General features: G+C 39.5%; 1 protein-coding gene across 1 annotated transcript in view; it reads left to right on the top strand.

The window, feature by feature from the left end:
- dcma (decima) overlaps positions 1 to 12,650 on the top strand; it is a 28,255-nt gene extending 15,605 nt beyond the window's left edge. Inside the window, exons 3-6 of the mRNA XM_017239495.3 lie at positions 2,430 to 2,596; positions 7,949 to 8,085; positions 9,945 to 10,121; positions 10,551 to 12,650. Coding sequence (XP_017094984.1) covers positions 2,430 to 2,596; positions 7,949 to 8,085; positions 9,945 to 10,121; positions 10,551 to 10,663 — 594 coding nt within the window. The 3' untranslated portion in view covers positions 10,664 to 12,650. The remainder of the gene's footprint in view (positions 1 to 2,429; positions 2,597 to 7,948; positions 8,086 to 9,944; positions 10,122 to 10,550) is intronic.
- Positions 12,651 to 14,470: the final 1,820 nt, after the last annotated feature.

Raw genomic sequence — 14,470 nt, 5'->3', positions numbered from 1 at the left:
ATCGAGCACTTTTTAGCTGGCCATGTTGTTGCCATTAAGCCCTGTTTTCATTACTGGCCAAATAACGCGCCAAAAACGCCCAGGGAATTGAATTTACCTCGGCTCTATATAAATGAATTTCTTTCATACATTCCCGCATCTTTTTGGTCTGTAAGGTGGTTATTTTTTTTGGTGTGGTCAGGTAATTTTCGAAATGTTCTCGGCTTTTTGTTGCTGTTTTTGCACAGGGACTTGACTCTGGTTTAGCACTGGCTCTTATGGCTCTCTTGGCTGTCCCTTTTTATGCCAGCCCAAGGACCTTTGCCCAGGACGAAGACGACAGGCGCTTACGTTTGGGATTTGCATGTGCTGCATGAACTTTTTGCAGTGCCAGTCCGAGTGGGTGTAACACCCACGTCCCCGTATTACCCCCAATCCGCAAAAAGTCTGTTTTGTGTCTTTATCTCTGCCGAGATTTAAGCGTCATATAAAATTTATGCGTGTGGCTTTTATGAGCTTATACCTGTACCTTTGCGGCTAAAAGTATGTGCATGTGTGAGCTAGTTGTGTGTATTTTATGGGAGTCACTGTCCTTGGTGCTGGGGCAGAATGAAAAAACTCAAATAATTAGTCAGTAAAGGCGACAGGATTTTGTGACGTCCCTAGTGAGTAGGGACTTGTTAAAGAATTTTGGGAGAAACATTGTTGAAAACCCAGGAGTATTTAAAGTCTAAGTGAAAAGTTATCAAAGCTACAATGTGACGATGCAGAAATACTTAAATTAAAAAAAACGTATTTAAATGAAATTAAAATCCTTTCTTATTGTTTTGAGGCCTTGCGCCTACACTCATTGGAAACGCCTTCTGCAAAATCCTTTTGTATGAGAAAGCGTTATTTGATTTCTGCTGAAAATTAATCCACATTCCATATCGACTTTCCCTATTTCCTGTCAATATCCAGCTTTCAACCGAGCCAGCAAACAAAGCCCGGCTGAAAAAACAATGAATCCAATAAATTTGGCACAGACTCGGCCAGCAACAGCTGATGGTGGAAAAGTTTTGCCTAGGCCCACGCCCCATGCCCCAAGCCGGGGGAATGATTACAAAACCATGACCCCGCCCACTCGCTCCGCCCAGCTCAGAAAAGTTTTTGGGAAATATCGTACTCGCTGTGCTCTCAATAAGCAATTTGGCTAAGTGCCTCTCCTCTTCCGGCTGTGTCTTTAGCCCCCGTGTCTGTGGCATTGTCAAGCCAATGCCATCAATATGACTAATCATGCATATATTTCATAAAGCTGTAAATCTCCAGTCCTTTGGATCGTCTTCTTTATCCGCAGTCGCACAGCTGTCGGCCCCAAAATTGAGTCAAGCCACAAAATTCACTTTGCAATCGCTGGGGGCGTTTCAGGCGTTACCAGCAGTTCGGGCGTTCGAGGATTATTAAAATTACGCATACGCCGCGTTTTAAATGAAGTGCTCCATGGTGGGGTGGTGAATGAGGGGGAATGAGGTTGCCAGAGTCAACCATTAATATTTAAACGTGCCTCTGAAAGTGTACGTGGGCGTGGCATGCCAATGTGTGTGTGAGGGATTTGTGGCATTTAGCTATATTTGTGTGAACGGAAAATTAAGCATATGACTGACTGTAACATTAACTTGGCGGAGGTTGTAAAATAAAATCAAAATTAATTAAAAATAGAGAAGGTTGTGGCAGTTTCTATATCTAGAACAGGCTGTTATAATTTGTTATTATAAGTAGCGACACACTAAGATACTAATTATAAGATACTAATTCCCTATCCAATACACACTCCAAAAAATTGAGTAAAATATTCATGGAAAAGTTTACTTCTTTAAAATGTGGCTATAAAATTAACTTACAGCCAAAAGCATGGAATATCGTCAATAATAATTGACTTAATATACTTTTCAGCAACAGCTTGACTAAGCTCCCACCCCCTGCTCCTGCTAAAAAGGGCTAACCAAACCCAAAAGCCATACAAAATGAGCCTGAATAATCCTTTGCATTGCAGGCATTTTAATTTTTATGAGCTCGATTCGGCCGCAGGCGACGACAAGGCAAGGCAAGAAGAAAGGAATTAGGGCTCGATTGCTCGATTCATTTGCCGCCTCCGTTGCCATTTTGGCAATGGGCCGTAAAACGAGAAGCTGCTGCTGTTGCTGTTGCTTTTGCCACCTCGGTCTTATCTGGCTAGAGAATTTCCGAGAAATTTGTTGGCTGAACGAGCCGGTTGGGCAAACAAATATACTTAGGATGCTGCCTGCGGTTGTTGGAGAGGGTTGTGCATAAATTAAAATACGTAATGTGCTATGTGCCGGGCCTAATAGAGCTCTCGCATAAATTAAGCATCCGTTGCTGTCGATGACCCTGATAAATATATATAAACCCCTACTAAAGATGTGTTTGTTTGCCCATCTTTCGTCTTTCAGCTCATCGTGGAGATCAACAGTCATGTGGCGCTTTTCCGCGATATGCTGATACACGTTGGCCAGGCCAAGGATTGCCCGGAACTGCGTGAGAAGATCCGCAAGTTGCGGCGCACCTGCGTGGAGGCATTCAAGCACACGGCTCAGATACTCATGCCCCAGGTCAAGAGGTAAGCGAAACAACACATATTATACACATACATAGGGAGAAAATATGGACTAATTCTTACACCTGTCACTTTCCCTTTCAACAAATCATTAAAAATACATAAAAAATTTTTATATAAATTGTACCTTTCTTGGTTTACCAGTCTTAACTATATATTTTTTTTTCGGTGTAGCCCTAACGAAAGGCCCAAAGGGATAGATAGCATTAACATAAACATAAACAGCAACGTGTGTGTGACATTTAGGGTATTTCCTTTATGTGCCCTTCGTCCTTTACGGATAAATGAGTGTGGGGATGGATGTTCCTTATGGAAATGTATGCAAATCTAATTGCAGTCAAATTTGGTAGAGAAAAGCGTGAGAAAGGTGGAACATAAATAACAATTTGTTGGATTCGAATTGAAGCCAGGGGCCTTCAATGCTCTCAAACTGAGTTAGTGGCTGAGTTTGGAATTCAATTTCAGAGTGCTGTATAATTTATCAGAACTCGCAGGGAGCAACCCGCCAAACAAAAGTTAATAACCTCTTTTTTTTGCTCTCGAGTCGCTTCAGGGGTTTCCAGCATATTTGGTAATTTTTTCATTAAATCTCATGAAAGGTATGAGAGTGTGTTGTGAAATTTGATGGACAGAGTTACACAAAATTTGGGTTAAAAATCGTTTTTTTTGTGGCAGGTTTAAGCTCCACCTGCCCGTCAATATGATATAGATTTCCTCAAGAGAGCACAGCTGGATGGCTGTCTGGCTGAAAGGCAAAAAAACTTTAACATCCCGTTTGACTTTTGGGGCTTGTCTGTTTACCGACTTCAATTTATTGATTTATGCCCGGGTTGAAGGCACAGAATGTGGCCAAGATGAAATCCCATGTGGATGCCACACATGTGCCATTATCGCACCCCAAAAGCGACAACATAAACTTTTTTTTGCTTTTTTTTTTAAACAAGTTGAACCGTCAACTTGAAAAATTCCTTTACAATACATAAAATATTTGTAATTTCAGACACACAACCAATAGAACGTGCTGTTTCAAGTCAGGGGTATCTGTCAGAATATTCTTTGTATTTATTATTTTTTGATGCGCTGGGAAGAACTTTTTAAGCACACCACGCTGGCATATGACAATGTGATTTATTATCGAGCAGACGCTTTAAATGTCATTCCGGAGTGGAGAAATGTCAATATAACGAGACGAGCATTCGCATCAGCATCAGCATTTTCCATATGTGCGTATTCGAATTTGCAAAAATGCAGAACGAGAGCTACCGGGCAGGCAACAAAAAACTGAGAAAAAATAAGAAAGAAAGTAAGGAACTCTGGGATCCGGAGACAGTTAAATTGATGATTGGCTGGCAGCAAGCCAAAGACAACGACAGCACAGAGGAGATTTCAATTAATTTTTGCTTTATTGACACAAATGAACGAGTCGACGAGCAGCATCACCCCCTCCGAATCTGAGCGGCCAGGATTTTCAAATGGGCTCACATGGCGTATGAGTGACGACAATGAATTAGCGAAGCGACAGGCTACAAACGCAAAAAGAGGCTGCAGGCTCGACGACTCAAAGTTAAATTGAAAGTAAAAGTTCAATAAAGCAAAAAGTATGCTCGGAAAATGAACAAAACATTGGGGGGAGGAGTACAGTTGGGTGGGATGGGAAGGTAAAGAAAAAGCCAAGGGCGGGACAGGAAAAGCGAAAACTTCGGGCGCAACTTGACAATGACAGAGCCAAACTTTCTGACGGTGCCTGGTTGTTTGTTGCTGTTTTATGTTTTGTAAACACATGCATGACCCATGTGAGACAGCCAAAGTCACAACAACTCGATAGTCCCCGGGAATAAAGTGAAAGTGAAGAAAAAACCAAGGAGGAAAGACAGAGAATGCTTTTCTCGACTTTGTTGTTTTTCCATAAAGAATATTGCATACTCTGAGGGTGGGGATGCTGGAAGACTGTCAGAGAAACGAAAAAAAATTTTAGCCAGAGCGCTTAAGAAAAAATTTTAATTCGGTAAGATAATAAAAAAAAAAGACACAACTTTGTTTGATAAAGTTTTAATGAAGCTTTAAAAAACATTTTTTTGCACTCGGGAAAGACTTTTTCTTACCTATAAATTATATTATTTTTTCTAAAACGCGAAATAGACTTAGGGCTCATTAATCTTTTAAAGATTTTTGATAAAACGTTTTGCCCATTTCAAGTCTTTTCTAATTCTATATTTTAAGGAACCACAAAGTGACAAACAAATTCCTGTATTGTGTGCCCCATTTCAGTGGCTTTCTGTTAGTTCTTTACAAAGCAAACATTTATAATGGCAACTCAAACAGCGGCCGCTAAGTTGGCTTTCCGTATAAATAGTGCCGACATTTAGCATCAACTTTTGTGGTTTCCTTGGCCAAACATGATGACAAAGTTGTGATACCTCTTGGGCCAACCGAATACAAGCTTTCACCAGGAGATGGGGCATTAGACAGCGAGAAAGAAAATCATACTTCTGCATAGGAATACCTTGGAATAGACAGTTTTCCTGGAGCTGTCTTAAGTTATAACCATTTCCATTTTCTTGAGGCGGCAACGGCGGCGGCAGCACTCTGCCAACTGCCTTGAGTGACTGATAGTTGTTTGCCTGTTTGTTTGCCCAGCTCGCACTTACCGACATACATATATATGTACAGGGTACATACATAAATATATAGTAAATATAGTGTTTCCTTGGAGGCGACGTTCGGTCCATTTCGCTGTGTTTGCTCTTGTGTTCCATGTTATCTATCTATCTGTCTATTTGCCAGCGCTTACTTCGCATTTGTTCTGCTGTTTGCCTTGTAGTTATGTGCATTTGTTTGTAGTTGCTAAATTACTGCCGCTGTCCACTGTCTTTGTTTTAGCTGCCCGGCTCCTACTGTTTTGACAGCAAGTTAGTCAACAGCGTCCTCGGGGGATGGACTCGCCTGGGCCCTGTCCTCATTTCCAGTCGTCCACTTGCAGTTGTCGTCATGTTGGCTTTAACGCATTTCCGCTGCAAATAATCCTCGGTCCTCGGTTTCAGTGTCTTCGTTGCACCCAAAAACACAATCCGACAATTGGGTGAACATACCGCAAGGATCCTGACCTCCGGGGACGTCGCCATCAAAGCCAAAGCCAATCTCATAGACGTCGTCGATGGCGATGTTGTTTGCGGCTATGTGTCGGAAATTTTATGTTTCCTGCAACTGCTGCTGCCAAAGTACAATGGGAAATATATATGAATATTATCAATAAACAATTCAGAATATTATTATATTTCATTTGTTTATTTTACTAAGCTGCATCATTTTATTGCAGCTAGTTTTCAAAACTTTGAGGGCATCCTTTTATGACCGTTCCATCCCATTGTCCTGGCATTACTGCCCCTGCTGGTGCATTGTTTTATTACCCCTGTTGGCCATTTCGTTTATTATTTCGACACTTGATGCCTGTTCCCGGAAGCCAGGCTACAGGCGGTTGCTCTGTGGCCATGTTAGTGAAAATGACAGCAAATTATTGAAGACAACGCCGACAGGGAAATAGGTCAAGTTACGCAATTAAGGAGAGCTCGTCACGTAGCTGAAAACGATTTTTTACATTTTTTCTTCAGAGTAAGGTATAAGGAGAGGTCGTAAACTGCGGCAGTTTTAACAACTTTATACAGCTGCAGTTAATAACTTCGATTGGGCAGACAAAATGGCATCGAGATCCCGATAAAAGCTCCTCAGGAACGTGGTCCTTTTTGGCCCCAATCCCCCGAATCTTTTGTACAATTTTCTCTGAAACATTTTCCTGGGTCCTAGCGAGGGAATAAAAAATATTTCACTGTTATTTGCAATAAATGAATATAACGTCCGAACTGTAATCAAGACCAGCTGCTGACAATGGTCTGCCCATTTTTTTGCGTCCTTCTCTCGCCCTTTTAGTCCTGTTTGCCCTTCGCTCTTTTTATTTTTGGGGTTTTCGGATGCTCTGCAGATTTTGTTTCGCAGCTCAAACTTATTATTGCGATTTTCTTGCTGTTCTGCTGGCGAAAATGACCCACGTTAATGTCCGCGCACCGCAATCAGCCATCCGAACGAGATTCTGCCGCAAAAAGGAAAACATCCGGGCTGGGGCATCATTAAAACATTGCTCTCTGCCATTTACAACTTGCAGTTTTTCAAAGAAATCGCTTAGCATTAATTTGATTACGATTTAAGTGTCGGATTTGTTCTTTTTTTATATTCGTATACTGAAATATTAATGGATGAGAGTGCAGATGTTATTAAAAATAAATACGATACACTTTGAATATTATTCAACAAACATAGGAGCCCTAAGCCATAAGTATTCCATCCCCTTGGCTTGTGGATGGAACCCAAATCTAAATCGCTTTAAGCTGAATATCTTGGGGAAAACTCTCAAACGCATACACAGCGCTCCAGATACACCTTGGGGAAGATTAATTTGCAATTTATTTGCTTTAATGTTCCTCGAGGACGGAGGGTGAAATCATAAGACACGGCAACACTTTTAGGACCTTCCCCGAAAAATGTATATTTTTCATTTCCAGCTCCGTTGAGTTTGGGCAATGCAAAAGCAATTTACAAATTGAATTTATTCCCGTGTAGCTGCAAATATGTTTATGGCAATTTATATTTGTATCCCCTCGTCGCCCCTGGAACACCCTCGTAATTGGCCCTGTCTCTGCAGCTTTTGCTGCTAAACTGAAATTAATGTCAACTAAGCAGCAATTTGCAGACCAACTCTAAACTCTGAGTGTTTCCAAAATGAATTATGCGCAGCGACTGTTTCTTGGCCAGAGCTACATGAGAAATGGTTCGTGCAATCACATAAATTATTTTGTAATCGTAATTTCAGTTGAATTAAAACGCTAGTCTGGTGATAATTGCGAAATTAAAAATTAATTTGCAAATATCCAAGGGCAGCTGGCAAGTTTGCTTAAAAGATTACAGAGGAGGAACACAGTCCAAATAAAATAATTTACACAGAAAATACTTCTAGGGTGACCTGTCATTGCGTTTCTATACCAGCAGCTGAACCCAAATACAACAATCGATAGAGGTCCTTAAAAGTCTGTCGGAAACGAATTAGTTTGCCGGCAGTTGATGGCCCATCTCTCCCCAGTCCCAATCCAAAAAATGTCATAAATTCATATAAATTTCATTTCACAATTTCCGCATGCAATTTGGCGTGCCACAAATGTGGCCCACACAATGCCGCATTCCATACCATCTGAGTTCTATAATATCAGTGGCACACACACTCCCTGCTCTTAGAATGGAGAGCCCGATGTTCATGTTACCTTGCACTGAAAATACTTTTATTGTTTTCTATTTTTTTTTTTTTTGCAGTGCCATGGCCGATGGCATCCTCACCGACAACCCGCACTTGGTGCTCCTGTTCTACATGGCTCAGTTGTTCCTACGTGAACTTGTGAAGAGTTATCGTCTCATACAAGTCGTGCCAATGGATATGTCCGGCTATTATGGTAAGTTTAATTCAACGCCAACGCCAACGCACGATTCCCCCGCCCCAGTTGGCAGGGAGCATGTTTCAGCTGTCGCCTTGCATTTGCGGGTCATTGAAAATTTGCTGTTGCCAGCAAATGTCAAACTCAGACAAGGACTTTGCCAAATGGAGTTTGGTTTTGGTATGAGCTACATAATTGGCTTAGAGTATATAGTAATAGAAGGACCGGTATAATAGGTAGATATGGCTTCAAAACTAGGCTTGGGGTAGGTCCATAGAGTCGTTTTAAATCCTGAAATCTTTTTGGAGCCTTTCTGGTAAAAAATTCCTTCAATTCTATTTGTAAATTTTAACAAGGCTGCAAGCATCCAGTCAGCATTTACTGCACGTTCAACAATTGTTTGAGATTCTCTTGTTGCAGCAGTTGCATGCCACCCGACGGCGATTGGGTGTGTGAGCTGGCTCTGATTGCCCCTCGTTTGGCATGTTTACTAGTAATGCGCACGTGCGAGTGCAAAAATATTCAGAGCCAAACTTTGTACTGATTTGTCGCCAAACTGACCATGGAAACTGCGGGCGAATACCAAATAACGCAAATGCCAAATGCCAATTGCTGATCATAAATTTTTAAATTACAACCGCTGCTGCGTTGGCACTGGTTTCTCACTGTCAACGCGTATGGAAAGACATTAAAGTGGCGGAGTGGGTGGCAGGCTGGTGGAGTAAATATTTACATAGCTCCTGCCAGAGTCAGGCTCTGGGCTTTCGATGTGGCCCGATGTTGGTGCAGCGAATTTATGAGCCCTCTCCGCATCTGCAACAGCCCCACAAGCCATGGAAACAAACAAATTTCTGCAGTGCCATGAAAATGCCATCAACGCAGAATAAGCAATAAAAAATTCAAAAATTGAAAATGCCTTTTTTTTTCTTTTCGTGTGACTGTTGTAATTTCAAACCAAAATATACGCGAAATTGAAGGGGCCGAGCGATAGTGACTGAAACGTCGGGTTCTATACGAGACATGGTTTATGTGGACGTTTAATTATTGCCATGAAAACGAAAATGCATTTCACTCTACGGCTTAAAGGGAAAAAGCACAAGCAAAGGCTTCGACTACGAAATACTTACTTTTTTTATTTTTAGAAATCGGTAAATAATCCAAAAATAGTTATATATATATCATTAGTTTTTTATATATCATTTTTGTATATCATGATAAAAAAAGAAATTATAAAAGTTTAAATCAGATGACCAGTTACTACTTATGTCCAACACCTCGTATACGTAATATGATTGTCGATTTGAAAATATTACGCATACGCCGGGGGGGATAGATTGCAATATTTCGTTGCAACTTTTAGAAATGACAGCAGCTATAAGTAATTAATTCCTCCATGGCTGATGAAGATTGATGGCTGAATCAATCAATCAAAGAGAAAACATCAAAACAGCCATGACGCAGCGAAAGTGAGTAGAATGCTAAAATTTGGCAATAGTTCGTCTGGGATTTGATCAATAGAATATAGAATGTCTAATTAAGTGTTGGGTGGAATATAAAACTGGCTTTTGATAAAACTTTTAATTAGCTCGTGTAAAGTACAGACAACTTTTCATTCAAGAGTAACACAACTTCAAAATAGGTTGCAAATGGAATTAAAGTACGAGTTCTCTCCATCCTAATAAATAATATCAGAAAACATTAAATTCAAAGAGCCTCGATGGAAAAATAATAAACAAAAGACAACTATATTGAATCAAACAGCTTGTTATTTTTCTTTATCTTGATATAAAGTGATTGCCAAGATAAGCCTTGACTGAACTTTCACTTTGTGGCAGTTTATTTCTTAATTTAAATATATCCTTCTGTTTATCCTCCAGAGAACCGCGCCGGACCTTCGAACCTGGGTAATGTCATAAGCCAGATTTTGTTGTGCAAACAAATCACGCCGGACTTCAACGAGGAGGAATTGTGCAGCATTACCAAAGACTCGCAGGACATAGCCGTCCTTCTATCCGAGATGCAGGAGTACATGCCGCAGCACGAGGCGTACTTGGGTGAGTTTTTTTCCAGTGCGCAGGCTCCCAGCCTGTCGGCTTCTTTGCCTCAGTGGCTCCAGAGGCTGCAATTTCATTGCCGTGCACTTTGATATTTGGCCAAGGCCCGTCGGGCAAACAAAATTGTATAGCATACAGAAAAGGGCAAAACCCAGGCACAAAAACTGACTGTGCTAATAGTGTTCTGTGATGTACACAGAAAAATTTAAGAGATATTTAAATACATTAAATATACTTTAAATATTTATTGAATAATTATTTGAATAATTATTTTTAAAAAACAAAGAAAACTTAGTGGTTTGTTTTTATATGCATTGTGCACAAACTCCCTTATTTTGTAGTGTATTTCCCTTATTTTTTCGGTTGTATTTCCTTTCAACTCATTCTTTAATCGAGTCAAATGTTTACTCTTTCATCTGGTTCTTTTAGAACGAAACGCAGCACTGGACACAACCGGACCCTGGCAGGCCAAAAGGCGTCAGAACTACATCTGCAAGAATATGAGCCTTCTCTGCTGCGTCTCCAGGCCAAATTATCTCTGAGAGCAGGCGGATAGTGTTTAATCCAGCCTAACTTAGGCCCAGATGGTCAGAAACACTCAACCCACTACTTATATCAATTACTAGAGCCTAAGTTGAGCCTACATATACCACATAGAAGAAATCCTAGCATTAGGCCGAGGAGGTGAACACTCGATTGGCATTGTAACATAATCAAAGCTCGATGGCAGTGCGAGGAAAGCTAAGTTTTTCTTCTTCCAGAGGCATGTGTATAATCAAAGTTAATTATGCTGCATATACAATATTAATGTAAAATCAATTACGCAACTCCGATACGAATATGAATATATATATATATTGTACACCAACATAGAGGCGTTTAGCTAAGGGAGTTTGGCGATCATTTAAGACTTTTTAGGCCAGTAAACCGTAGTCACTGTATAGAGTCAAGCGAATAACACCACACTCTGGTGTTATCTGAACCAGATATAATCCTTGAGTTAACACTAAGATTAGGCAGAGGCTGGAGGCGGGAGGAGGTCGACGGGTGTTGGGAGCAAGGCAGTCTAGTTGTAGTTCAATATGAAGGTAGCCTTCTTAATTAAGTTAAATGCCTGGCCAGGCACAGTGCTAATGAAAAGCAATAATGCAAAAGTTGTTAACTCAGAAACACACACTCACAGAGACACACTCACCAAACAAAAAGAATAATATATGTATGTATATGTTACCAAATAGGTTTCCGTTTGTTCATTTCACGGTTTTCAAAAGTAAACTCTGCACAGTACCTAAAAAATTAACAATTAATCGAAGAACAAACCAGCAACGTGTGACCAATAAAAATACAAATAAACTAAAAGTAAATCAATCTGTTTAAAAAACAATTCAATATTCCATAGCCAAACGATAATAAATAATTCAAAGAATATAAAAGCAACAAAGGAATTTCTATCAGCCAACAAAATATAATATTTAAGTAATATTATTAGTTAAAGCTCATATTAAACCCATTAAAAGCCCGACTCGATAGAGTTTCATAAACGAGCATGTAGTTTCCTTTCCCTTCAGGCACAACGAGTTTAAAGCATTTATTTTCATTTGGCTGACACGGCAAAATATTGCCTGTAAAACGTGGCGATTGGTTACAAATTAATTTATTGCAAGGCCATGGTAAATAATTATGTGTTCATTGTTTTCGGTTCCATTGAAAACGCATTAAAACTGTACAAGCAGCGGTATTTTTCCCAAATTGAATATACTTTTAAATAGCCGCTGAGCCTATTAAAAATTCACAAGTTTATGTTATACAAAAAGGAAAACAAATTCTGAAATTGTGAATATTTCATGTTCAGCGCCATTTGGTTTCGGGTATGTGGCGCATATTTAATGACGAGTAATTGAACAATGTACACTTTTTTCTTTGTTATCCTGTCGGAGGGAGAGGGAGCTCATTCATTTAACATTGTAAATCAATTTGTAGTGCAAACAAGAGCGAGCTCAACTCTCGACATTTGTGTGGACCGCTGAAATGACAATGAAATTGTAAAAAATCTGTAAGGATGTCCCCAACACAATGGGCCAAGTGCTTGGTAAATATATATAGACACTCTTCAAGTCCAACAATGGATAATACATATAGAAGCAAATAAAACCAAGTGCAGATAAATCTTTCTCATTAAAGTTATAGTACAGATTATTTATTTGTTAATTCGATTCTAGGCATAAATCAAACACCAAACAAATTTACACAAATCTTTAGAGAAGGTAGATCGATAGAATGTTTATAATATTAATAATTATTTACTGTATATGAATGTATATTGCTTAGATTGTTTGAATAAGTACTCCATCAAGTCGTGATTGTTATATGATATTCATATAAGAATTATCTGAATGTATTTACTAAATGTTTGTTCATGTTGTTTGCAACTAAATGCCACTGAGAAGCAACTCAAAAACTCACATACTAGCAACAAGAAACTAAAACACAAAAACCAAATTACCAAACTGGGTACCAATCAAATATGAATAAAGCTATTTTTAGAGAAACTAAACAAAAAACTTGTGTTCTTTCATTTGATTTCCTTTAAAAAGTCTTTAAATATTGGAAAAGGGGCCAAGAGCGTTAAATTGCGAGCAAACGTGTAACGCAAAATTTATTACACTTCATAAAAGGGCGATTAATGTTTATAGATGTGATTTTATCACGAACACCCGAGCCACCAAGTATTTTATATATGTACTTGAACAGAAAGATGGAGTAAGCTTTTGTTTCCATCCACGAAGAGTTGCTACCTCGGCAATGCACGATTTATTGTTCAACAGTACTTATATCGATGAAGATACTCCTTAAAAAATGTATTTATTTTCTTAACAGGTTGAATAAATGTAAATATTTGGCATTCATGCGAATTACGTGACATTCAGTACCAATATACTCCTTGGCTTACCCTTAAAAGCACTTCTGGAGGTGCCAGGACGTGCCAAGGTATTAAGGATAAGCCAATGTCTTCGACAATAGATACGTCTTAATCAATCTTAGACCGATGCCAAGTGGCAAGTTGGCTGCTTCGTAGGACCCCGACCGACTTGTTTATTTTAAAAGCAACGATGGCAAAAACTTGGCTTTAAAGTTGCAGCCTCGACACGGCCCCGATGCAAATTGCATGGCCCATAGGTTTTGGTGTCGAGAACTCTATGTAAATTAGTTGGGAAAGTTGCGGCAGCGATTGCCTTTTGATGTGGTATCCCCGGACCTTGGGTTAGCAGCCAGGGGAAACCTTCAACCAGTACGTGCCGCTTTGGCCAAAATGTTTCATTTACCGCATACACACGCACTCACACTCGCACCTATGAACACGCGCCTTCGTCACCTTACTCGATTGCATTGTGGCATTGACTGTGGTTGTGGCCCAGTGTTTCCATTTCATTCGCTCTCTGACATCGGCTATACCGGCTTATCCTTCAGTCAGACGTGAGGTGTTAATAGATTTACGTGGCGCCCGTGCGGCTAGGGACCTTTTGGTGTGAGATACGTACTCTATGTTACATTTGAATCGGTACTTTATGTAATACAGTGGAAACATTTTCGGGTAAGAATCAAGTCCTCAATACCCTCTAATCTTCTTAAAAATATGGAAAACGGAAATGACAATTTATTATACATTTTACCAATATAAGAGACTATTTGTATCGTCTTTGGATAAGAATTATCATTAATATTTATCATCAGCCTTTCGAAAATTGGGTAAAATTTCAGATGAACAGATTTTGATGAAGATTTGTTCTACTCGAAGATCCAAGAATATTTAAATTACCTTGAATTAAATGAAAGCGAAAATTCTTCATGACTTAACCAATTTTAAGACAATTTTTAAACTTTGATTAAGGTATTTCCACTTCCTTTTATTTATAATTTATCCAACCAATTTAATATATAAATTTTTTCACTGTAAAAAGCTTAATAACAATGGGCACGCATGTCGTGGCAGCAACACCACTCGCTGCTCATTATGCTTCACAATGAACAAAAAATAAAACAAAAAATTTGCAATTCAAAATAAACAAAACAACAACAAAAAAATACAAAAAGAAGTTAAACAACAGGAGCTAAAAAAGAGAGGTCCGCGTCAAAAGTTGGTTAAGCAGAACGGAAGTTGACATTATTTTTATTTTCTCTCTTATTTTTTTGTTGGTTGTTTCCTTTTGATGTGTTTATAGGTAGGAGGGGCGTGGAAAGGGGACCAGAATGAAGTTGCGAGTCCGGCAAACAAGTTGGCCCCTAGCCCCAAGCCCCTAGAGTGAATTTATTCCTGTATGTGGCTTTGTGTGTGCGGCAAAGCCAAAATA

This window comes from Drosophila bipectinata, chromosome 2L, assembly GCF_030179905.1.
Source record: "Drosophila bipectinata strain 14024-0381.07 chromosome 2L, DbipHiC1v2, whole genome shotgun sequence".
NCBI classification, from domain to species: domain Eukaryota; kingdom Metazoa; phylum Arthropoda; class Insecta; order Diptera; family Drosophilidae; genus Drosophila; species Drosophila bipectinata.
Note: the sequence above shows the minus strand (reverse complement) of the source record. Positions and strands in the feature narration are given on the sequence as shown.